Source organism: Gasterosteus aculeatus, chromosome 12 (assembly GCF_964276395.1).
Source record: "Gasterosteus aculeatus chromosome 12, fGasAcu3.hap1.1, whole genome shotgun sequence".
Classification (NCBI taxonomy): domain Eukaryota; kingdom Metazoa; phylum Chordata; class Actinopteri; order Perciformes; family Gasterosteidae; genus Gasterosteus; species Gasterosteus aculeatus.
Window position 1 is genome coordinate 21,119,283 of NC_135700.1, and position 26,628 is coordinate 21,145,910.

At 52.3% G+C, this 26,628-nt stretch overlaps 1 protein-coding gene across 39 annotated transcripts in view; it reads left to right on the top strand.

Annotated features, from left to right (window-relative positions):
- Positions 1–26,628, top strand: part of neo1a (neogenin 1a) — a 110,898-nt gene that overhangs the window by 36,569 nt on the left and 47,701 nt on the right. For all 39 annotated transcript variants that reach the window (XM_078085694.1, XM_078085704.1, XM_078085703.1 and 36 more), the window contains 3 exons: positions 5,664–5,990; positions 22,484–22,759; positions 23,656–23,806. In XM_078085694.1, coding sequence (XP_077941820.1) covers positions 5,664–5,990; positions 22,484–22,759; positions 23,656–23,806 — 754 coding nt within the window. The remainder of the gene's footprint in view (positions 1–5,663; positions 5,991–22,483; positions 22,760–23,655; positions 23,807–26,628) is intronic.

Below are 26,628 nucleotides of genomic sequence, written 5' to 3' on the forward strand. Positions count from 1 at the left end.
CAAAATAACGCAATATGCAAACAGTGTGATATTGGTAAAAGAGCTGCGCTGCCATCATTTGAATTCAAACATGTAGACGAGAGTTGGCTTGAGGGTTAGTGGCAGCATCGTTTCAGTAGGACACGTGCAGTGTGAATGGTGTGTTGGGTATTGTCCGAGGTCCAATTACTTCGCTTTGCATTTGTAAACACATTTAATAATTCAGGACACATGGTGATTGCGTATGTGTCCTGCTTAACGTGCACGGCAGAGGAATACAAATATGCCCATTACAGAAACATGGGTTCCAAATGTAATTGTTGTTAGCGTTGATAAAAAATGAATGATACGCTAATGAGAGCGAAGCATGAATCATTCAGCACCGGAGAGCTGTTTCCTGCTCACTTTTCATCTCAACATTCAGTTTGCTTTTCAAACTGCGGGAAGAGACGTTTAAACAAAAAAAATGCGAGTAAGAGACATTGTGTGATTCGGCAACAGCCCAACAATGGCTTTACGTTTGGGCGGGATTCGGCCTTTCGGAGGCTGAGCCGCTTCAACCGAAACATATTCTGTGATCCGTTCATTTTAAATTTCAGTTTTTTAACCAAATGATGAAATGTCAAATTTTTGAATTGCTTACTTTTTTTTGCCTAGTTTCTTTCTTCCACTATTAGTGTTTAAACTGCGTTTTTAGAGGAACAGGAGCTGTGGCTGTGGTCATGTCTCCAAGGTGGTCTTGGATTAAGCGCTAAACACTGATAAACCGGTGAAGGATTAGTTACTCATTAATTACTGTTATGCAAGCGCGTGGCACAATTACCACGTAGTAACCGTGTCCTCTCAAAGAGCCACGATGAAAACAAATGCATGTTGAAATTTTATTTTATTTTTATTTTTCCCCCGGGGCTCATGCACTTAAAGAATTCGCTAATCCAATTAACCGGCAAATCATTTGAGTGGGATCCTTTTCTTCATCTGATTAAAGAGAGACGGGACATTTGTCTTGAAGTGACGTTTTCTGGCGGTATTCAGTGAAGCCGATGGCCATGGCCATGTTTTTTCCTCCGGGGCCTCCCAGAGTTTTTTTTACAATGGCAGCGGGCAGAGAGGATGACAGGGAACCCTGAGCTGGAGAAAAAAATAAAATAAATTTGGATCGTCGTCTCTCTTTTTTTTTAATCTGCCAGTTGAGCGGGAGCCAGCGCGGGGCAGCCAGTGTGCGCTAGCCGGCCCGATCATGTTGCCCATCCCCTTTCTGGCTTGGCCTCAATCCCTCATCTCACAATTGGCGGCGAGGGGGACGTTGAGAACACCCCGAATCGGCGGCTATCCCGACTATGTTCTGCTACCAATCTGAAACCGATCCGACCTCCACTTTCCAGTCCGGCTATCGTGTCATTTCTCAGAAGCGGTTTCATGGCGTGAACGTCTTCCCGCAGCATTGAAAGCACTCGCCGATCTTAATGAATGTGCCCTCTTCTCATTTGTTTTCCATTACCCGGTAATGGAATGGGTGTCCTCCACTCAGGTTCTCACCTCTCTGACTTATTGCAAGTCAAGTGCCCAAACTCATCCCCCCCCCCCCCACCTTAAAAAGGTATACCTCACATGCAGAAAGTTAGCTGCCGATCCATCAGAGACACCCAGTCTCCCAACACCTGGTCTCGAGATCATTGTTATTTCCCCGAGGTGTTCCTCGCTGACAGGTGGGCTTTAGACGAGGGTTCGGAGAGACGGGAAGATGAAGGATTCTGCGGGCGAAACAGACACGCCGTCGACGCATTAAGATGAAGGAGAAGAGGTAGAGGGAGCTCGGAGACAACCATTTCCATTAGCATTATTAAAGCGACCCTGACGCCGAGGGGAGAAGGACAAACAGAAGGAGGGATGGAAATAACACAGGCGGCGAGCGGCGGCTTGAATGGGCTCGTTACAAAAAAACGCCATCCCACGCCTGCCTCCGCCTCGCTTGGAAGCTCTCCCTTCATCTGTGAGGCGCTGCCGTAAAAGATTTTCTACTCTTTGCAGCGGCAACACGGAGCAAAGAGTGCGCGCAGTGTATTGCGACATGAAGATAAGTAGAAATAGGACCATTTAGCTCCACCCGGTAAGCTTTTCCCTCTCCGGGCCACAGAAGGCCTCTGTCGGACCTGCCACGGTCAGCCCCAATGGGGAGGGCAGTCGATAAGGCGGCGGGTCAATGAGGGAGGGGGGCTTCCTGCCCAGCGGCGCACGGAATAGAGGAGAACAGGAGGTCTTTGTGTGGGACGCAGACCCCCTCCCCCCTCCCCCCTCCTCACCTTGAGCGACTCTTGGTGGAAATGCGACACGTCACAGAATGCACACGGGAGTGAGTTATCCAGCTTCTGTTCAGGTTACTTACCAGCCCCCCCCCCCCTGCCAAAATGTCCTGACAAGCTTTCTGTGAACACGTTACCGGAGTCCCCCCCCCCACCTTGACAGGGAGCCGTGTAACATCCCAAAAAACACCGGCGCTGAGCCAGAGCTGCCAGCGAGCCGGCGGCTCATGGAGGGGAAACACGGCACAAACTCCAGGTCTCCACTCCGCCTCTCGCCTGTGAAAGCGAGGAGGACGCTGCGAGGTGGGGGAGGGAGGGAGGGAGGGAGGGAGGGAGATGGAGAGACCACCTTAAACCGGCCTCCCAAAACCTTTTATGACTGCTGAGCAAAGTGGATTTCTCGACAGAGGTAACAGCCCACACTTATCAAGTAACAGCCTCATTCTCCCCCCCCCCCTCCTCTCTCTCTCCCCCTCTCTCCCTCGTCCTCGTGTGGTGGATCCTGCTTCTCAAAGACAAACGAGGGGGTGGATGAGACGTGCAGCGCTGTAACGATTTCTTTGACACCGCCTTCCTTCTTTAACTCTGCAGCTGTGTTGTTAGAAGCTCGCAGTGTTTCAGTGCAACTAAATCCGCTCATAAAGGTGTGTGTGTGTGTGTGCGTGTGTGTGTGTGTGTGTGTGTGTGTGTGTGTGTGTTCTGTCTCCCCCCCCGGTGCGATTGTAAGAAGCTGCATTGTTTAGTTCCATATTTTCACTTTAATGGCTTACAGGAACGCGCGTTGCGTTGAGTTCTTTCAATCAAGGCTTCAATCAACGTCTCGTTCTGGAGGGGGAACTTTTTTTTTTTTTGCTCGCAACCTCGTTATTTGTCAAAAGTAAACTTTTCGTTGGCTTCGGCCTGAAAGTTGAAGGCTTCTGAAGTCTGTGAAGGTGACGTGTTTTTTTTGTGCGTCTTCTTCAAATGAGTTCAGATCCTTGGACCCCCCACTGGGGCCCGAGGTGTTGGCCCTGCCCGGCTCATTTAGACGGTTTCCTTTTTAGTATTGATCACAGAAATGATTTTCCAGCCTCGGGGGTTCAGAAGAATTAATATGTGGGCTTCAAGAGATGAAATAAATCCGTTTGATTTAGAATAGTTTGGCAGGCGCGCTCTTACGTTACACCTTCTTTTTAAACACTGACTTTGACATCAATTCGATGAGCCTTTTTGTTGAACCAGGATAAGCTTCATGGCTGAGTCCAATGTGCATTTCTAGTTCTCAACAGTCACCGAAACACAAAGAACGAAGGGTTTTTTTTGCAGCCTATCGTCAAAATATTTGTTAAGTCTTGGGGCGGTGTGTCCGGCGGCTCCGCCACTACACCTTCCGGGGCCCTTTGGCTTTGGACTTTGGTCACTACGGGAGCTTCGTTGTTTGCCTTCCTGGAGGTTTGACGGCCTCCGATGGGCTTTAGAAAAAGATGATAAGGGGGGGTGGGGGGGTTCTGGCGCCCATAGGATGCCACAGGACCCCGGCCCATGGGCTTTTTCTCCTCGGATAGCAGCTGAAGATGGTCTTTTGACTGGACGGCAGCCAGACTTCAGTCTGGAAGCTCTGTGCCGACCCGCAGGCCCACTGTTCAGCAGGGAACGTCCTCCGGGTCTGCAGGAGCGACGAATCGCCGCCCCCCTCCCCCGCCGCCAACACTCCGCTCGGGTCTCTCTCCATCTGTCACGCGCACCATCAGTAAAACACATTTTCTGCCCAATATGTGCACCGGGTCGCTCTCGAGTTATCGTACCCCCCCCCCCCCCCCCCCCATCCCTCCCCCCTGATATCAGCTGCTCACTTCAGTCGGGTGTCAAAGCGCTGGCTTACTGCTCGGAGACTGTGTGGTGCTGGCGCAGGAGGCGGCGCAGCCGAATTTCTTACTGCTGTTTGCTCACATCGACTGCCGCCGGAAGGGATTCTACAAGGGGAATGTGGAGTGTGTGAGCGCCGGTGCTGTCTAAAGGCGTTTGATGTCTTGTAATGTTGCTTCACCGGCGTCTGTAGCTGCACATTAAAACATGGCCGATTGACCTGGGTCAAAAAAAAGGGGACTGAAGACTCCAAACGAGGGTTTTCTGTGAGGTGGAAGCTACGAGATGAGGTTTCTAAATGTTCCTATTCCCATCCTTCGCATCCTTGATTGGTCAGTAAGGTCCATTGTGGTCCACTGAGGCAAAATAAGGTCACTACTTCCCCATTCTACTGATATCCATCAGCAAATTAGTGCACGGCATGGATGGTGCTTCGTTGTCTTACCCCGATCGTGTCAGAGTGAAAAATACCAGTTATTTTTCTGCAGCGTTTTGCTGTAATTGTTTGCGCTTTCGAGAGCACTAAGCGTGTGAGGACAAGCAGCCGCGTTGCCACGGTAATGGACCGCGCATCACACCGCGTCGGTCTTTGGATCTCACACCAGGGACTCTGCGCCGCGAGGCGGAGGAATTACCTCCTAGTAGTTTAAATGGCTGAACCATTGACACAGCATCTCTCTTTTCCGTCTCCTTCTCTTTCTGCCTCCCCCCTGACCCCCCCCCACAGGAGATGTGCCATTTCCCAGGCATATTTTAAACTACATTTACCATTTCGACACTTATTTCAGTCCATTCGCTGCATTATTAAAACACCTTCGTACCCTCTTAATTATTTCTCCTCGCTCACTGATCCCTGCAGAACTGGTAATTGGTGTTATTTATCTAAACAATACGATGGTGTGACTCTTCTTGGGGGGGGGGACTTGAATAATGGATGAGGACAAATGCAAAGCGACTGCACCTACTCTGACTCTGGGCGCTCTCCGCGTCGCAGCGATGCGCACGTCTCTGCCCGGGGAAGGAAATGACGGCCGCGCTCCAAAAGCGTTTTTTTACTCCTCCGCTGCGAGACGTGATCTTCACCTGCCGGGGCGGCCGGACCGGGTTCAATGTGTCGGTTCCTCCCGGTTCCAGCGGGACTCGTGGTTATTCGGGATGAAAAGCCTCCGACTATGAATGTAAAGAGGAGGCCTCGTCCCCCCCAGGAGCGTTTCATCGAGTGTCCGGGTCGCTCTGAGTTCTGCAGTGTCCTTTCATTTCAGCCACCAGCACATTTTGCGTGAATGGGTTTTAAATTGTGGCATTAAGCCAGCAGATGTAGTCTTGCGGTTGAAGGGAAAGTGGAGCTTCAGTAATTGACGGTTGGCCTTTTAGAATCCTCTCCCGTGTCCTCTGCCAAACAATAAATGCAATATTTGAAAGCGGTTCAAAGATTTGACTTGTTGCTCTTTTGAGGCTCAGGCCCGAGTTGCTTGTGTGGAGGAATCGGTCTGATATCTCTGTGCCCCTCTCCACCCCCTCTCCCCCTTCCCCCAGGTTCAGCGGCGCAGCCCTTCACCCCCTTCTGGTTCACGGTGGAGCCCGAGGACACGCTGGCCATCCGGGGCAACTCGGCGCTGCTCAACTGCTCAACCCACAGCGACCCGGCGGCGGCGGCGGTGCGCGTCGAGTGGAAGAAGGACGGCACCTTCATGAGCCTGGTGTCGGACGAGCGGCGGAGCGTGCTGCCCGACGGCTCGCTGTTCTTCGCCCACGTGGTCCACTCCAAGCACAACAAGCCGGACGAGGGCACCTACCAGTGCGTCGCCACCATCGACAACATCGGCTCCATTTCCAGCCGCACGGCCCGCCTCGCCGTAGCAGGTAAGCGCCGGCCCCGCTGCATCCTGGGTAAAGGGTAAAGGGACGAGTGTTGAATGTGTGCAGGACAAACGCGCGTGTACAGGCCAGGGACCTTCGTCTGTACTGGACTGTATGAACCACAATAATAAGGTCATGTGATATAAGACAAATACCTCATAAAGAACACAGCACCTCTTTAAATCTTTACCATATTTTTATCTGTGATTTTTAATGATTTGCATATAAAACAGGAAGGTTCGATGTTTCGCTAAAAGCGCTAGAATTAGAGGAAGCATCTGCCCGTCGCTCCTCAGAGAGCTAATGGAACCGTGTTCACGTTCTCAACCAGGCTTTTCAAACAGTTTTTTCACCGCTTGAGGTTGTTCTTTTTGCTTCTTCCTCCTCCTGAATTAGTTTACAGAAGCTAAACGGAAGAGGAAACCCGGCGAGTGTGTGAACATAACGCCATTGAAAAGACTTCTCTTCTCCGAGCGCTTCTTTCACATGTCCGCTGCCTCGCCGCGCGCGAGGTGAACGGCTTCTTTTCATCCTCCCAACCGCTCAGCGACTTGTTGTTTCTCTACCGTGAAAAACCCTTCACCTCGCTAGATGGAGCCTGAAGGCGTCGCTCGACCGGATGGACGCTTGTGAAAAGGCTCTTTTTTTTTTTTTTTTTTCCTTTCTAGTTGCACAATGTGACCTTGTTCAGCTTTGGGAACAGCCGGTGACGTGTGATTATTAGGTGTTTCGAGTCGAGCCGTGCCCTGAAATTGAATTTGGCGAGTGTGTGTGTGTGTGTGTGTGTGCGTGTGCTTACTGCTCAGCCAGATTTGAAGTCGCTCGTGAGAGGACAACGGGACGGTACAAGCCTCTCGGATGTGGCCGTGATTCCGTTTCTTTATACATGTATAGAAATCTATGTTTAGATTCTTTACAGAGGGAACATTCTACATCCTTAAGCCCCCCGGAGTTGGACGTTTGGAGCCACTGCTGCAGGTGCGACCTCTCGTCCCAATAGCGGCGTCCGGATAGCGGGCCGTCCCTCGATGCGCGATGCCGGCGACACTTTTCGTTTCGTGCCTCGGCCAACGTCACCGCCGCCGGGACCCGCCCCCGGGTCAACCGCGGTGGGCCGTCAGATTCAATCAATTTCTCCCCGGAGAAGGGGGGCGGGTTGAAATCCGGGCGCATGGAAGTCAATCCACATAAAAGCTGCAGCCGTTGTGTTGGAACACATTAACGCTTTCGCATTTATGGTTCTAATCGCGCACACACACACACGCACACACTGATGCGTCTCCGTCTGGCGGGCAGGTGGCCAATAAAAAGGTTAATTGCGGTGTAGAGCGAGCAGGCCATTAGGCCGCCATCAGGCCCGGGAACGGTGGCGGGCGCGGGGGCGGAGTGGGCGCGACCTCTCGGATGTAATGACGGAGCGAGTCACGGTCGGCTAGCGCGGCGGTGGGGTTGGGGGGGGGGGCGGGGGTCTGAGATTGATCTCAAGCGGGCGTGTTCTTCACCTTCGTCCGTTCACATCGCCGGGCTCTCGCTCCTTTTCGGCGTCGCGTGCCGTTAGGAGCTCAGAGCGTTGGCGTGTGACAAAGCGGCAGGCGTGTGTTTGCACACGTCGCCGAAAAAGCAGCAGGGTGATTGACGGGTGCATTCGGCTGCCGCCGGCTCGTGTAAGCACGCGCTGTGTTTTGTTTTAAAGGAAGAAAAGCGCAATTGGATTTTGATGCAAAAAAAAAAATATACAAAGATCTCTGCTTCCCGACGTGCGGGTTCCCTTCGCTCACTCGGCGGGGAAGCAACCCCCCCCCCCAACGAAAGCCAACGACTCCACACATGGGCTGATTTGATGCACTGGTGGTGAAATACACACCCAGTATGTAACAACCGTTACCAGAACAAGGCCTTCTGGCTGTTGGGACACTCATTATTCTGCACACTGCTCAGCTTTGAAGTGTCTCTCAGCTCTCGCGCCGGCGTCCAGTCGGCCTGCGTGTGTTTCATCCCGCGTGGGACTCAGACGAAAGAGACGGGGGGGCTGTGGCCCATCCTATGTATTCAGTTAGAGTCCCCCCCCCCCCCCCCCCTCCTCCAGGCACGCTTTGAACTGCTCCTCCCTAAGAATTGCTTAAGGTGACCCCCCCCCATGAGTGAGTTTAGCTCCGTCTTCCCCTCCGGTCTGTTTCCTGTGCACACGAGTCCTCTGCTCAGAGACGCGTCACCCTTTTTTGGGGGTTTTCGGCCTTTCCCTCCGTTTCCGCGGCGCTCCCCCGTTTCCCGCTCTCTCGCTCGTAGGCGACCGCGGCACTCGCAGATAACCCGCCTGCCACTTATCGCCGTGCTTCTTGATATCGGGTTTCACCGGGGGGGGGGAGTAGAAACGTAAAAGCCGACGCTTCGCGGGTGTCGCCTCGTATTTAAGCGCGCTCGTCCTTTGATGGAGTCGGACGCCCTTTGAAGGATTCAAGCGTGTCGGCACTTTCTTTAATCCCTTTTTTTGGATGTGTTTTGATCTGTTTTGTGTGTGTGTGTCTGTGTTGGCAGCGGGGGGGGGGGGCTTCGCGGCCCCACGCCCTAAAGGACACGGCGGCTCGAAAGCGCGGAAAAGGGATAATTGCGTCGGTATCGCGGTTCGAACGGTGAACCCGGTGAAGATGGGCACGGACGCTCGGTTGGGGTGAAAACGCGTAACGTCCGTTGGTTTCGGTCTTCATGGGCATCACGCGAGCAAATGGCGCCTCGGCCCTTCGTGCAGTCGGCCCAAGGTTTCCGTGCAGGGAAGCGACCTTTTACTGTCGCTCTTATCCGTCCTTTCATGCTCTCAGTCCGGGACACCTTGTGTCAGTTCACCAAGCGCACACAGATTAAAACACATACACACACACACACACACACAGACACACACGGATTGGTACCGAGAAAAGGGCAAACTATAAAACTGCCTTTCTTTTCCCTTCCCTTCTTCTCCATCTCTCTCGGCCCTATATTTAGTCTTTTATTGCCCTTTCATCCCACTACTGCTCCCTCTCTCACACACACGCACACACACACACGCACACACACACACACACATACACACACACTCACTCTGCACCGTGTGGCTGCGCCCAAGTTTTAAAGTGCCAACATGGCAAACAAACGGTAATAAATCTACAAAAACAAACAGAAAAACCCTCCCGCGTCCTCAGAGGAACCCCACAGGAAGTACTGCATCAACCATGTCGTCGTTTTCTTCTCAGAAATGAAATCGTTGTGTTGCTGCGAACGTGCACGTGGGTCTCGTTGGTTCACACCAAGCTGGACAAATATAAAAAGAGAAATAATCTCCTTTTCCCGTCTTCACTTGTTGTCTACGAAAAGCTGGAATAAAAAACGCTCTCCTCCCTCTAAGCCGGGGACGCGTTTGAGGGTCAAATGTCTTCTCGTCCACGCAGTCAAGAACAAATGAGCGGTAAAGACTCTCAGTGGTTATTACTAAGTTATTACGGCATGCCGAAGATTCCTGTTGAGCGACCCGGGGACGCTCGGTCTGTCCGTCCAGGCCGTCCATAGAGCAGAGAGACGCCGGCGTCAGATGTTGGGCTGCAGATGAAAACAAAATAAAATAAGGGGAGTATGACGTGGCGAATGGATGGAGCGGCGGGGAGAGGCAGACGGCAGCCTCCTTTTATGTGTATTCACGGACTGATTGGGTCCTCTGGGTAGGTGGAGCGGGCTGATGGAGACGCCCCCCCTCCCCTCCCTCCAGACGCCTCGGTGCCTGGCGTGTGCGTGTGGGAGTGCGTACCCACGCGTTTGACTGCCTTCCTCTGTGTGTCATCTTTCAACATGAGCCGTGCTCCTGATTGCGTAGAAACAACTGAAGCACCGGCTGTTTCTACACCGTTTACCAGCTTCGACACCAGCCGCTGGCTCGTCCCTCCCTTCGGCGCGGTGAAGTTTTGCCCCCCCCCCCCCCCCCCCTCACGTCGGTCCGTCCCCACCAGCTCAAACTGGTTTTCATCCTATTTGTTTTGTTGGTGTAAATGAAAGCTCAGTGGAGTCTGTGCAAGGACCGTTGTGTCATTAATGAGGCAGGTGGAAGTCAAGGTTTGGGGATATATTTCATGTTGAGTACAGACACCAGGCTATAAATAAAATACTGGAGATAATTGTAAAGATCTCACTGTTGTGGCTGTTTAATCGGCCCAGATGAAGAGGGTGGAGGGCCTCCATCCTTCCCACTCACACCAGCCCATCCACAGCCGGGAGTGTCATCAATGGCCCTTGTTAATGTGAATAATCAGAGTTGCAAGGGTGTGATTGCGAAACCAGAGCTAATGGCTGCGTTCATGGGGGAAGTCAGCGCTTGGTTTTTCTCTTGGACCCTTTTTAAAAAGGATTCCGCTGGTTTATTCAACGATACCAACCAAAGTTTAACGTGGATTCGGAGCGGAAACGTAACAATTCATCTTTACACAAGTTCTCAATCAGCATTTGTCATTTAGTTGAGTTTGCTACTTTGTCACATTATGCACCACGGCTCAAACAAGCAAACAAACAAGATTCTCTCCACCACCACGAAGATGCATTTAGAATCTCAGATTCCAGCGTGCTGCCCAGCAGACTCCACCCCCCTACCCCCCCACGCCCCCCATCTCCCCCCCACACTTCACAGTCGCTGCTCAAGGCCTCCGCGGCCTCTGAGGTTTCTGTTAAATGCTCCCGTCTCTCTCCGCGGACCCCGAGGATAGAAGAGAATGTGCCGGCATGTTAATCGGTTTGAGTGTGTTGCTCTTTTATAGACTCTGCTCTGCTCCCGTCGGCGCTCTGACATCTACTTGTGCAGGACTTTGGGGTGAATTGCTCAGCTACGTTTTTGGTGCGGGATTTACTTCATATATATTTCACCGAAGTGACTCTATACACTGCCGCCAGCACAGGTGCATGCTGGTCATGCTGCTGCAGGTGTGGCGCTCTGGTCGGGTCCTGAATGTCATGTTCACCAAGAGATGAGCTGAAGGAGAGAAGCTTCCCCTGCGGCTCGCAGCCTGAACAAATGGCCTCTTTTGGTTTGCGTGTCCAGCAGTGTGTCGTTCCTTGTGTGCCAATAGTGGTTTTTAAAGGCAAGTTGAAACATCTGTTTCCAGTAGGATTCATCACAACCAGTTCATTTAGTGTTTTCGGCCCGTACTCGTTGAGTGTGTTTTCACACACGCAAGCCTCCGTCACAACGCGAGGGGAGTTCAGCATACGGAGCCAATGGCACAATTACACCAAATCCCAAGATTCTTCCCTTTTTGGGGGGATTCCTTCCATCTCTCTGCAGGCAGCAGACTCCTCTGGAATACGTTAGAGCAGTGATTCTCAACTGGTGGGTTTTTAACAGGGCCAGACCAGTTGACAACCACCGCGTTAAGAGTTCAAACTGTTTGATTTGTTGAATATATTTAACGTATTCAACGATGTGTGTGGAAGTCGGAGGAATCCTGTCGCCCGCGTCGATGACGGGGAGGAAACGCAACCCCGAGAGGGAGTTGACCTTATTTATTTCCACGATGGCGGCGCCGCTGGGAGACCTCCTGGAACCCACCGCCGCGTTCACCAGACGTGGAGACGGAAAAGTGAGACGGAGAGTTTGCGTTGCGAGTTGACTCGGCTCACCCAGCCTCGGGTTCTCATATTCAGGGCTTCTTGTCTCGACACACGTTCTCGGAGAACATTTGAGTCGCTCCGGCATGAATCATTCCGATGTGGACGTCCTCATCATGAGCCCCCCCCCCCCCCCCCCCCCGAGCCTCGACCCTTCAGACACAGGAGGTTGACGAGCGCATTGTAGTTTTTGCAGATATGAAGGCGGTTTGATTTGCAAGAGAGAACGTGCGATTCCAACAGGAAAGGCATTTCGCTTCGCTCTTCTTCGGGTTAAAAAAAAAACGAAAATGTTTGAAATGCATATTTTACGGCGCTCGCCGCGTGCCGAGGACGCGGGAAACGCGTTGCAACCTTCATTGCGTACTCTGCGCCGAGAGAACGCCTCGCCCCGGGCACAGTGCGCCCCGGCCTCTCGGTTTCTTTTCCGTTATTTACCGATGGACCGTCTGAGCCGGTTTCCCTCGCCGCCGGTGGCATCGCGGCTCCGGCTGAAAGGGGGGCGCGAGGGGTGACACCTCGGAGAGCGATTCTCACCGCTTGGCTCTCATCCCACGCTCAGTCACTTCACAGTCACCGATCCACTTTTCCATTAATTGTGGAAGATTCACTGATGTTTCTTCTTTTAGTGACAAACTACAAGGTTTTATCCTGGGAACATTTTGCTTGACGAGACTTAATGGAACATTCATTTGCATATATTTGGTTGCTCGAAGCCAAAGGCGGACAGGCTGAATTCCTCTAATTCAAGGTGGGAATGAAAACGGGGGGGTTTCGGGGGGGTGCAGGAGGGAACCGTCCTGCAGATTGTGCAGAGAAGGAAAAATAAAAGCAGGGAACGAATCGGGGCCACGTACGTGCTCTCCATCTGGAATAAAGATGTGTGGAGGGGGAAGGATGAGGGGGGGTGTCGGAGCCTGTTCGGGCCTGCTCGAACACAAACCCATTGTTGACGCGAAAGGGCACGACTTGTGGGAGCACGAGTCAAGAGTGGGTGGAGAAAAAAAAAATGAAAAGACGACCGCGATGAACAAAGGAGAGCAGCAAAGTGAGCGATTCAGCTCCGGCACCAGACAAAGGAACCCCAAAAAAAAAAACGCGTTCATGGCCGTGCGTCCGCGTGCGTGTGGATCACGATTTGACTGAGCTGTCCTGAACTTGTGTGTGTGTTCAGACCTCTCATTTCGACACCACGCTGCGTGTTCCGCTCACACATGCGTGCAGGCGTTCGACCTCCCCGAGTTCAGCGTGATGAGGCTTGATTGATGATTAAATGAAAATAGGAAAGATAAATGCAGGCGGCGTTGGAGTCGGGGCTCCCCGCTGTCGGCGTTGCCGCGTGCTATTACGGAGGCGATTGCATCCTGCTGTATGATGGAGGGGGAATCTAGCTGCAAGTTAGTATTGGTGAATAGCAACGCTTCAGTGCAATCAGTACGATACGAGGAGACGCGCAGGCGTCATTGTCACCAAATCCATCAGAGAAAAGGCCGAATCAGAAGCCGGAGACTCTGAATCACAGCCACAGCGTCCGTAGAACCGGCTGCAAACGCTTTGTTTTACCTTTTTCACAGATAAAACCGGTTTAAATTTCATCCTCCCTGATGGCTCCCAAGTATTTGCATTGCCCCCAGGATGCCGTTTTAATGGCGGTAAGATCAAAACTAGTGCCTCTCTCGTCGGGGGAACACCTCTCTGGTCTGAGACCCGTTCAGCCGGAGCAGCTCACGCCAACATTTTGATAAACCGTCGCCTCGGGGGCCGCGACTCAGGAGCCGCTTTGTTCAGGCGGCTGATTACTGAGCGAGCCGCGAACTTCAAGGAAAACTTCCCCCTACAAAGGGACCATTTAAGGATCAATTACTCTCCCGGAGTTACCTCGAAGTGCTTGAAAGGAGACCTCTTTGTTTCCTCTAACAAAGGGGTGTTTAACAGCGAAACTTTTATTTAAACATCAGTCGAGGAACTCTCACGCAGGTCTCGTTCATCCAGTTGTATCCTCGTGCACCTTTGCCACAACATCACTGCGGTTCCGCCGCTGAGATGCAGCCCGCTTGTCTCCGATGTCGGGCGCGCGATTTGGGGCCCTCGGGATGGTCGTCTTGGCGTGTGGCGCGCTGAGACAAAAAGGGAAGCGAGCATCCGCTCGGCTCTGGAGGGCGACGCGGCGCAGGCGGACCGGAGGAGGCGCCGGCGCCGCTCCGTCGCGGCGTCCAGGTGTTCCCAGGGAGCCGCCGCATCCTTTTCAATTAGCACGATAAGTGATTGATTAGGTCGCCGTCCTCGTCGCCTCTGTCCTCCTCGATACCTCCCCTGTGTGCTGTCTGGTTTGCCCTCGTTGGACTGATCTCCTTCACGTTGGTATTTAACAATAACCCCCACGAGCCGCCGCTGTGCCCGTCGGCGGTGTAAATGCTAAACGCGAGCGGCGCCCTCCTGCAGCCCGTTCAGCATGTGCGCCGTGTTTCCGCTGTATTTGACGTCCGTGTTTGCCGCCGTGGCTAATGAACTTTGTGTTCAAATCGTGTCGGATCCCTCCCGAAAAAGTGAACCGCTTCGAAGGCTCATCGGAGCGTCTCGGAAAAGAGAAGACGGGGAAAAAATGAGTCTATGATCGGCCGTGATCCGAGATCCAGGTGTGTTTTTAACCTTTACGTTCTGTAGCATTTGACTTCCGCTGCTCAGACTTCTGTCGTTCAGCCTCCAGAGTCGATTTTCACATTTCCTTTGACTTTAATTCTCATTATTTGCACACACACAATGAACATTGGGCGATTCGGTATGAGATGTGGGCTGGAACGCCGCTAACCGGCGTTAATTTAACATTCCCATCCACACCCCGACCAGATAAATGCCTCGGCCGTGTTGAGCGACCTCATGGCCCTGGACTGCGCCTGTGACTCGATGGTCTCACACTTTGAAAGAGAATCCCCCCCCTTCAAGTTCAGGGCTCAAGCGGATGCTTTGTGCGGCGAGGCCGACTGTGCTGCGCTCGCCTCATTGTGTCCTTGCAGCGCGTTTCATCATCAGCGGCGCCACAGGAAGACTAAGATGAGGACGCTCTCCCCGTAGCAGCCGCAGGAGCTTCACAGCGAGGCGCGCGGTTACAGACCGGCTATTTGTGCAAACACGAGAGCGCGTGTGCAACGAGCCTCTTTAAACACGGCTCGCGCCAAATCTCGCTGATGCAGGAAAGGCTTTTCCCGTCCTACCGTTGCTTCTTGTGTGCACTTTCTGCATTTAGTGCCCATACATGCAGTGGTTACCAAACTGTGGGGGGGGGGACGTTATCACCAACACACACACACACACACAGGTAAGACGTGTAAAATAAAACGTGAAATGTTATTATGGTTTCTTTTCCCCAGGCCGAGCCTCCATCCTTCTCATCTCCACACCGGCTGCTCTCGAAGGGTGTAAACGGAGCTGATAGCATCCACAGATGTGCCCCCCCCCCCCCCCCCCCCAGATAAGAACCAGCAGCAGCATGTCCCTCTCTAGCGGGCAAAAGCGCTTCGACCGAAACGCGCGGTGGGAGGGCTGATGGGAAACTGGGTGGAGTCCGTGGTGGAGGTTAATAAGTGCAGCGAGGAGGGGACGGGGGGCTCGGACGGTGCTTCGGGGAGGGGAGTGAAGGAGGGGAGAGGTCAGCCCTTCAGCTCGTATCGTGCGGCGTCCATCTTTTATCATGGTCGCCCCGTTGGGCCAGAGGAGGAGGGGGGGGTGGGGCCTTCGTTCCAGAGGAGCGTGGCGTCGCTCCGGGCCTCAAGGAAACAAGCGCTTGACAGAGGATGCGAGGGCGGTGCAACCACATCGGCTCCCGACGGACACGTCCCTCCTCCAACAGCACGCGGCTCCTCGTCTGTGGAGCTCCTCTCTGCATCTTCCTCCTCCTCCTCCTCCTCGCCGATAATGGGGCGAGGGGAAGAAGGGGGGTGCGAGACAGAGGGCAAAGGGATGCACCCTCGTTGCGCCGACACATTCATCTGCGCGCGGGTAATGGGAGCCGCCGCGGTCTCCCGTGGCAACGACCTCTGCGGAAGGTTAGCCTCAGAATGGGCCAAGAATGAGCTAAATTCCCAGTGATAAAATAAGACACCGTAACATGATTAAGGGCCCTAATACAATCAGTACTGTTTGAGGTACAACTCAATTACCCGTAATGAAAAAGGGCTCGTTTCTCCCAGATTCTGCAGGGAGTCGACTTGGCTGTGAACAGGTGAACTGCACATGGGAAGCAGGGGAAGCGACAAAGCTCGGCTGAGTCTGTGATGAACACGCGTTCCTGTAAAGAGTTCACCCTTCATTGTTTTGTCATTGAAAAGCTTTTATTTTGAAGCAGCGAGGTCTCTGCTGGGCTCCGGCGTGGTTTCCCCCTCCCTCTTCCCGCCTCGCCAAGTCTCCCCCCACATACCGATCAATCCTCGCCGAGGTCCAGACTGGAAGCGCCCCCCCCCCCCGGCATGTGGGCCGCGTCGCCGGGCTCCCGAGGCGAGCGCGGTGCCGTTTCACGGACGGGACGCTTGGCGCGTCCTGGCGTGATCGGATGGTGAACGTCGCGGTGAAAAAACGAAAACCCAACAGAACGACCTCGTTCCGTCTGCTCAAACGATGATTTGCTGCTTTTCTTTGTCTGGCGCGATGAAAGGTGATTATCTTTTTCTTTTTTTCCAACTGAAGGACGGCACCTTGAGCTCTGGGGAAGTGTGAGAGAGTAGTTTGGCATTTATCCTAATTTGACCAAATAAATGAATCGACCGAGGAAGAGAATATTCTGCCGTTTAGCTGATGAAGAAATGAATCATTAGTTGCATCCTTGTACCTCCGTTTCAAAAAGCAGGAGAAAAAGAAGCTCTCAAAAGCTGACAAATGACCCCCGCTGTGCCGCTGCGGTTTCTGGCCGGATGGCCCTTAACAACTATTGACAGTTTTTTTTTGTCTGTGCGAAGAAGCGAGAACATCGAATCATCCAATTTGTACTTCAGGTTCCCTGCTTTTACATGTTGTAGCAGCCACACATGAATATATATATGTATAAAATTCATTGTATTTTGATCAAAGCGCCTTCATAAATAATAATCAGACAATATTGTGCATGACGTTTTTTTCTGTCTCATTAGAGCCAAAATGGCACCTTTTCAAATCGTTTAGCATAAAAGCTTTACGCTTTAATTTCAACATTTTTGATGTCAAAGATGTCAAAAAAGACCCAATCCAGATTATAATCATTCCCACCTTTTTACCATTGTCGACATATTTGTGTGTGTGTGTGTGTGTGTGTATACGTACACTGTGTCTAATGGAATAGAAATATACGTTTGTCTGGATTGCCTTCTCCTTGATGTTTCCATGGCAACAACTGACCCGGCCCATGTCATGCGTCCTCCATCCTCCGGCATCCGCCAGCCTCCCGTCTCAGTGTCTCCTCCGTCCGTACGCCTCAGCGGCTGTCAGCGCGCCAACCGTGCCTCGTCCCCGCGCGTCACGTCCCATCAAGACACAATTGATTGCGTGTTATTTCAGTTTGGGAGCACGCACAAAAGGAAAAGCGGCAATCAAAACCACGCAACTTGTCACGCTCGTCCCACGCACAATGGAGAGGCGGTCCGACCGACGTATATGGCCCCCACGCCCCCCCTGCTCACGCGCTTCGTCGTGAGAAAAAAAACAAAACAATAAAACGAAGCGAGGAATGAGAGCGTCCAAAGCCTTTTGGGAGCACGGTGCAACATCTGGTCTGCACCCCGAGTGGTTCAGCAGCTAAAGACATCCCTCCCCCGGCTGACAGCTATCAGAGAGTTAGCTTTACGCACCTAACGGTGCCTGCCGCCGCCCCCCCCCTCGCATACAGTTCTCCCCCTCCACGAGTTCCTCCCTGCATCCTCTGTGTTCACACCGCTGTGTGGAGGTTGTCGTGTTGTGAAATGTACCATTTGCCTGTTGTGTCGTTCTGCGACACCAGACCGAGGCTGGTAACAAGGTAACAGGACGCGCTCTTCCTGTCATCTCCGGCGCCCCCCCCCCCCCTCCAGGGAGACGGAACGCCACCCATCCGTCTCCTGTCCGTTTGTTTCGTGCTCTTTCCCATCGCCGTGGCGCCGAGATGAGTTTCATGGTCCAGCTTCGGTTCGGCCTTCTCTTTCCTCCTGGTGGAGTGAACCTATTTTTAGATGCGCACCCACAGTATTTCTCATGAATTGCCGGCGTTGCGTCTATCGTATCTACTTTCCACTTTGAGGTTTTCTTTGAGGAATACTTCAATCGGCCCCATCTTTTAACTGCATCCCATATTTGTATTTAAATAAAAAGTCCCTGGCGGCGCGGGATTTAAAGAATTCATGCTGCGCTTTCCGTTTACCATGCAGAGCTACTTCAGAACAGGACTAAAGCAGCGCCCATCAAAGCGTAATTCCCTGCTACGATCGAGGCTGCACTAGAGAGATAGAATAATCTCTCTCTTTTTCATTGTACAATTACCCTGAAGTGCTTTTTATTAAGCGCCATATCGGGGGGGCTGAACAGCGTTTACTTGTTGTTGTTGTTGTTGTTATTTGGAGGGAGTTTATTCAAGTGGGTTTTGCAATACAATGCAATTAAAGTTTAAAGAGGAAATGCGAGCGCCCGTCCCTCACTGACGTGTTGTTTCCAACAAAAGCATCACCGTCTGAACAACCGCACGTGACCAAGGCTTTAGCAACGGCAGAACCCCGTGGACACTTTGGTCCAGCGGAGCTTTCTCAGAAGCTCGGAAGGAATCGCCCCGACGACTCTTTAATCCAGTCTCCAGAAGTAAAACGTAAACCCTGAAATTGGATGCGTAACACTCAAATAAGTGAAATATCTCTTTTTTTTTTTTTTTTTAAGCTCCGATGTAGCGTTGGAACATTTCTGGGGGAAAACATCCAGTGAAATCCTCCTGCCTTTAAATCTATTTGTACACATCAGTATTTCTCACACTTTGGTGCAGAAATACTGATATCAGTGGTGTTCTTTTTTTTCATTGTACATTTGAAATCCCCTCCAAATACGAGTCCGTCTGAGGCATCAATACTTTTACTGTACCGCTATAACCAAAGGTACGCGGGTACGCGGGCTGAATGACATGATTTCCTGTAATGGAACAAGTATTTTCCCCCAAAGCTCTGAAACCTTCAATTAGGGAATTAATAACCGCTTACTGCCGCTGCCCTTAAAGCCAGCAGGAGCGAGCGAGCCGGAGAACGGAACGAAGCGCGTTCCGTACATGTTGTGCGCGGGCGGCTTTTCGCATCAGGCAAAGGCATTCAGCTTTGGCTAAGCGCGCACTTCTCAAAGCCAAGACATCTAGTAGACATTATTGTCTCGTCGTCCCCTTCCCCTCCCACCAGCATCCTCCCGTCCCAATCTCAGTCTCGCATTCTCTTTGCCGTTGATTGGGTGTCTTCACACTCGCTTGTAATGTACTCTGGGATCCAACGCCTCAGCGGCTGACATTGTTGTTTTTTTTGGCTCAGCCGACCTTAATTTGGCTCTATTGGAATTCATGAAAGCACCAACGACGATTATTTGTGTGCAAAACTGTAATGGATGTGTTGGTGAGGGACGGCGATGTGGAAACTCTACTCCCTTTAGACGGTCAATGCATTCCAGGAATTATTCCCACCTGAAGGGCTTTAATCTACTTTCCTAGTGTGCCCACTTTCCTTCAACCTCACTCGTGTCCTTCAATTCCAGCTTATTGATTTCCCACACACCCCCGGAATGACTTTGAGCAACCGCCGGGAGAGCGGCCGTGAGTTGGGAGAGAGGGAAAGCGCGAGTGAAGCCGGGGGAAGTGATCGCAACGAGAGCCCCACGCTGTGTCCGCGTTCCGTTCCGCTCTGCCTGACTCTTGTCGGTGGGGGAAATCGGGATCTCGGCGCTCCTCTGTGATGCGTTTCTTCCTCCTGATTGCTCGCGATGGCCAAATGTCAAATCCGGCTCGTTGGCTGCGCGCGGGGAGAGATATTCTGCTGAGGGATCTCTTAATCTTCCGGTACCGAGCTTCATTCTAAGACGGAAAACAAATCTCCGGAAGCTCTTCCTCGCTTTTTTGGGCGGCGCGTTCGAGTACGGCTGTATTTTCCACCGTTGTTGGCCGTGCCAGCAGGGGGCGACGTCTGCAGCCTGGAAAACCGCACCAGCGCGCCGGTCGGGGACAGGCCTCGGAGTCGATTGAGTTCCAGCGAGCGTGGCATCCCATAACGCCTTTAAGGCGGGACTCACCCGGCACGATGTGTGTTTCTGTGCCGAGATGATGATGATGACGACTTTCGATGGCATCGGCAGGAGGTTTCCGCCAAATTGTCACAGTAGATGAAATAAAACCATGTTTGTGCAATGCGTTTTATTTTATTAGTTAACAAGCGTTCATGTTTGTGCGTTCAAAGCGTCACCATGAAGTCTCCTCCCACAGCGGCCGCATCTGTCTCCACTTTTCAGGGGTGATTGCTCAACTTCTTCTTTTACATTCCCAATTCTCCCCGGGCAGGAAATATGTCCTTTCATTAACATTGCCAGTCCAAACACGGCGCTCTGTCAAGCTGGATCCATGTGAGGAGGCACGGCCGTCTGTGTGGCTCCTGAATGCGACTCTCTGCCCCTTAATTACGTTAAAAAAACGGCTGCCTGAGAGACGTGCAACAGTCAGGCCGCCATTCTGCTCCTAATTCAGCCCGAATCTGCAGGGAGACCCTCGAAGCCCTCTGCATATTTCATTAAGCTGCTCATTGTTATTCTATACCTGCTTTTTCATTAAAGAATAGTAGAAACCCGACGGCGTGATTTAAGTGATGGTACCCTCAGGTTCTGGCGCCAGGCGGCGAGGACGCTCTTCCCTCCTCTCCGCGGCGCCATTCTTTCTCCTGCCGAACATCCGCGCGGCGACGGACGCGTCCATTTATTCATCCGTGCGAAATTAGCATTCAGAGAATCGTCAGCGGCGCCGGGCGAAGCCGAGCAGACGGGTGTCGGGTTGGAAATGTTTCAAAGAACAATCGAGTGAGCGAGTGGCGTCGGAAAAAGAAACGAGCGCAGAAACTGGCGTCATGCCGTTTTGCGACCACCGAGAGCCGATTGCTCGCTCGCAGTCATTTGGCCTCCGCAGGCGGCGGCGGCGTTGGAGCTTCACGCCGCTCAATGAAGCTCCCGATCGTGATTAATTGCAGTCGATGGCGCTTGCACTGGCGCTCGCCGCTTCCCCGTCCTCGAGACGCGCACGGCCCTCGAGTCGAGGCCTGTGTGAGTTAGGATCCACACACACACACACACACACACACACACACACACACACACAGCCTTAAGATGATGAACGCAGCCTTAGAGGGATGTGATGACTGCAGCGGAACAAAGGATTAGTCGATGGAGGGTTTAAAGTAGAGAAGAAGTCAAATTCTCCCCCCCTCTCCATCCCCTCCATCCCCCCTCCATCCCCCCCCTCCATCTGAGCTGAACTTTGTCGAGCCGGCGTGCATCGCTGCGACCGCCGGGTCCTTCTCCTCTGTCCTCCTCGTGGGTCTCGGGCCGTCGGCCGGTTCTGTCTGAGGCGCTTTAACTCGGGCCGACCTCTTTTCAAAGGCCACTGCCGGGGCAGAAGGAAAAAGGATGAGGTGACACACAAACACACACACACACACACACAGGTTCTAAATATAGAACAGAAGTTAATATCATCAAGATAATCAAATACCGGCGGAACCGGAAAGATAAATTGATGACATTTAGATTCAGTAAACGCCACCACCGAGTAAACCGCTGTTAGAGCCTCACTTCTATAACATCCATTTTTCTTCCCCCGGAACTCGCCCTGATGGCGGCGGCGCTGATTGCTCAGCCCGCTCCGCCGCTGCTAATCACCGAGCGTTCGATTGAGCGAGGGGGGGAGGGGGTCGGGGGGGGGGGGCGGCAGTGACTCTAATGGAAATGATTAAGCTGCGGCTTTTCTTCTCTCGCACCCGCCGTGATTACGTGACGGGGTGATTGGCGGCCTCGATACCAAAATATCACATTAGCATTGTGCGGCGAGGAGCCGCGCACGACGACCCGGACGAGGATCCGTGGCCGTTTATCTCGCCGCGCGATTTACCCCCGGGGGCCCCGTCCCTGGCAGGGGACGCCATCGTCATGGTCGCGGCGCACGCCCTCAGCATCACATCCCGTGCAGGAGCAGTTACAGCAGGCACCAATGCATTCGTTTTCATATCATTATCCTCTGCGTTCACACACACACACACACGCACACACACACACACACACACACACACACACACTTGTGCACCGAGGAAACAACCACAGCCCCAAAAACTCAGGGGAGCTCGCCGCTAAGAAATAGTTTTTTATTAGAAATGCAGTGGCCTTTTATAGTTTTCATTTTCTGAAATAACTTTCTCGTCTAATAAACCCGAGAAAGTCGGGGCGCGGCGGCACAAACAGCCGGGGGATCGAGCCGTTTCTTAATTAGTGCGGCGTGTCTGCTGCTCGGCGCCGCAAATTAACATCCAACATCAGAAGTGATCGTGCTACGCATGTGTGTGTGTGTGAGTAAATGTGTATGCAAGAGGTTGGTGGGGGGGGGACAGCATTTATTGTGGCCTTTTCACTCCTGAGAATCTATCCTGAACGAGATGCTTTGCAGCTGCAGAGCGGCGCCCCAACGTGCATCTTGTCATCGTTGCAAACACACCAGGTCCCATTTGTTAAAGGTCCAAGAGAAACGAAATAAGATGAATCCAACGGATTCAAAACCCCGGCCTTGAAGGCATAACTCGAGCGGCGAACTCAACTGCCAGAATCCCAAATGCCACCGAAATGTGAACCGCTTCGTAACACGCGACCCGCTCGCTGTCGTTGTCTTGCAGGGATGCCGCGCTTCGCCAGCCAGCCCTCGCCGGCCGCCGTGCACCTGGGGAGCAGCCAGGTGATGGCGTGCGAGGTCAACGGCGACCTGGTGCCCTTCGCCCGGTGGGAGAAGGACCGCCTGCCGCTGGAGCCCAGCGCCAGGCTGGTCCAGCTGCCCAGCGGCGCCCTGGTGATCAGCAACGCCACGGAGGCCGACGCCGGCCTGTACCGCTGCCTGGTGGAGAACGTGGGGTCGTCCAAGGCCAGCGACGAGGCCCAGCTGCAAACGCTGCCAGGTACTTTTGAGCGGATAGCGTTTTGTCCCGGAGGGGGGGGGGGGGGGGGGGGTCGAGGGAATGCCGACATCTGGAAACCATGCACATCTGGTCCGCAGGCTCACGCGAGCTTAAGGGATTTTAACGCTAACGCGACAGCGGCCGCCGCCAGTGAGCACTACTTGAGCTTCATGTAGGATTTTAAGACATATGATGCTTGTTGGCCGCTGCTTGGCCTTTGTTATCTCATGGAGAACTCATTTAGACTCCTTAAATCAGAACATTTTCACACCCTTGATTACGGCGCAGTTGTGCCAGGGCTCCTTCCGCCGAGCCACTTGTGCGGTAAATTGAAATGAAAACATAGCTCAGTGCTTCATTTGATTGAAGGCGCACGCGGCGGCGGCGGCGGCGGCGTCTTCGGGGGCTTCTCGCTGGCTTCAGGGAGCAGAAATCTGCTCGGAGGGCAGAATGCCAAGAGGAGTGCTTCGAAGTCCCGGGGAGTTCATCCCCCGTCCGCTTCCTCCTTAGAAGTTTTATTTACTGTTGTTAAGCACCAGGCAGCACAGAGGAGATATTAGAGGTCGTAAATCAGACTCCCAACTAGGCCCCCGGTGGGGGTCCTTATCTCCGTGTGCTGTGCGCTTGGAGGGTCTAAAGGCTGAAAGCACACAGAAAACTCACCGCGCCGTGTGAGGAAATGGAAGCGAAATTTAGTTTGGATGGAAGTCGTTTCCGAGTAAAGGAACAGGGGTGTTTGCGGGGCGAGATGGTGAATGTCGGAAAATGATTTCATGCATTTCGGTTTATTAGAAAAATACAGTCTGCGTTTGAGCATCATGGAAGTCTAATCTAACCGGCCTTAACCCGGGCCCCCTCTTTTCCTCTCCCTCTTCCGTCCCCCTCTCTCGTCATAGAAACCGGAGAAGAGCGGAAGCTGGAGTTCCTGGTGCAGCCGGCGCCGGTGACCAAGGCGGTGGGCGCCGACGTGCTGCTGCCGTGCCTGGTCACCGGTTTCCCCGCGCCGCGCCTTCGCTGGATGTTTGGAGACAAGCACCTGGAAGAAAGGTACGAGAGCTCCCATCGTTAGCGCCGCCGCACAGCAGCTCAGATCCCTCTGTTCGGTTCTCACCAATTACTGTAAGAAAGCCCTTTGTTTTCCCTCCGCGTACCAATAATAACAACGTTTAAACTTTTGCGGTTCAACGGCAAACGGCTGAAATGGGGCTCATTCGTCTAAATTAAAGCCCAGAATGGGATTTTTGTACCTTCCGGTGAATTTTAATTACAAAGGCATCAAAGTGGGAGCTGCGATCTCATTAGAACCTACAACCGTTCGGTCCGAGCGTGTGGCCACATCTCGCGTTAAACACCTGTGGAACCCTGTGAGAGCTCCTCCGACCTCCAACGGGAGCTGGCTAAACCGTTTCTTTTTAATCAATCTACCTCGTATTAATTGCAAAACCCTATCCAGTGTTCATACACGTCCCCCCCAGTGTGCCGCTGCTGGTAATTAGCCAGCGCACCCTGAACAACCAGGGGAGGTCTCCCAAGTGGGCGTCCTTGCTGGAACGGGTCGTGTGGCGAATACATTACAGGGACTGCGCTTTTGATTCTAACACGACATTGACAATTAAGAAAAGAACAGCCCTGAAATCTTTTTTTTTTTTCTTTCTCCTTGAAAGCCTCTCGTCCCTCTCGTTTGCGTGAGAGTTGCATGAGAGATAGAAGAGCTGCTGTCAATTAACAATCAGTGTGGCATTCAGTCCAAGGGAGAGAGAATGTGCACCGAGTGTCTAATTGGTCTTTGGCGGCGGCGGGGGGGGGGGAGGTGGGCCTTGGAAGTTGCGACGGCGGAGCTGCAGAGACGAGATGAAAGTTTCATAAAGGCGCGTCGGCGCCACCAGGGAAACGCAGGGCGACTCGCTGTCAGCCGGGACGTTCGGCTGCTGGGGCTTCGGCTTGGTCGCGTCGCTCGCGTTCTTTCCGAGCCGCGGCTGATGCAGGTGATCCAGAGGAGATGGTGTTTTTTTTGGGGTTTTTTTTTTAGACGATACACACTCTTGGATGTCAAATTCTCCTCTTGTGTCTGACTGACTCCTCAGAAGTGCACCAGAACGCTTTCAAAAAGAAACGGTGGAATCCTTCAAAGGTCTTTTCAAAAGCCAAAGGATTTCTGTTAAAAGTTGGATTTCTGTCTTAAGTCTTTGAAGAGTATCATTAGCATGTTTTTTCATAACCTGCCAGAAGACAGTCGCTGCTGTTCCTCTTGTATCACCTGTCCACATCGCCGTGTAGCACTCAAAGGCTTCTGGGAGACTCTTTGATGCCGGCGATGACGGACGGGGGACACTGACTCTCAGCAGGAGGGAAGTTAGTCTCTGAGGTGCTGCGTGTACGAGTCCCGAACGCTTCCATCGCACTACACCATGTCCACTTTGTGGGGCGCTGACCAATCACAGCGCTCCCTCTATGATCCCCACGTTTCTCTGCTCTGATCCCGGTACCTTAAATGACACCATTTAATGTGGGATTATACAATGAGCAAGGAGATAGTTGGTCATCTCCATAGAACCTTTTTTACAGCCAATGTCACCAGAAATACATGCGTCCGTGGCTGCACGCTAGCTGTGCGTCTGATCACTCAGCTCGTGCTCCCCTCATAACGCACGGCGCGTCAACCTTTTTTTTTTTGCCAAACTCGCTGTTTATTCTGACGGCAGCGCGACCGAACACGCTCCCCTCTCTGAAGCCGCCTTGAGACGTCTTGAAAAGCCGCCCCCGGCTGAATGCGCCGCGTGTCATCGACGGCGATCCCGATGACACTCATGAAACGGGCAGTCGTCTTTTGTTCTGGGGAGTATCACTCTATCACTTAATAGAATTCTCCAGCAGTCAATAAAACGGATGAATTATGCATATCCGCCAGCAACAGGGAATTGACAGAGCATGTAAATCAACCCCCCCCCCCCCCCCCCCAAAGCCCTCCAAGCCATACGTCTCTCCTCCTCGCCCTTATTTAAATATGAGTGTGTGTATTGCATTCACTTGTGTGAGTGAAGGGAGAAGCATCTTGTGGCAAATTTGTTTGCAATTTGACTGTTATTGGGCTGCAGTGCAACTCTTACATCCAATATGCACAAACACACACGCGAAACACACTCGTGCATGTTTCGCTTGCTTGCTTGCTGGTGGGTGAAGGAAGGGAATAAAACGCACAACACTGCATATAAATGCAACGGCACACGTCTGTCGCGGAAATGAAAATTGGCTTTTAACTCGGTGTCACCATGTGTTGCTTTTTTGCAATAAGAGATGGAGGTTTGAATCTGAATCCTGCCAGTTTTGCCTCGTAGAAAACCTCAAGCTTCATTTGCCGCTGTTTGTAATTTTAAACTCTGAACAATAAAACACCGTTTTTTTTAGCGTTCTATAACAAAACTACTTCTTCTACAAACGTATTATTACTGTGCAATGTGCAATGAAACGGCTAATTCACCACAGAGAATTTGCAGCGCGTCTTCTAGACAAAAACTCTGACATTTAAAGTCATCCGAGCTAACGATCCCTCACACGCAATCATCCATAATTGTCTATAATTTGGAGTCACAAAGTGACACTCGGAACTGATAGTCGAGATATATTATTGCGGAGCAATATTGAATCACAGTTTTTAAACATGATTATTCGTTCATTTCTATTATCAAAAATATTTTCTTCCACAATTCAATTCAAAGAGAACTTATTTCGTTTTCATCGTGTGCTTCATTCCTGCTAAAGCTAAACTGGTTGTGAGAAGCCTAGACGGTGCCGGTGATTAATAGTTGTTTAATTGTGCAGCTCTTTGCCCAGCTTTATTGCATACATCCTTTTTAAGCGTAGTTTCATCG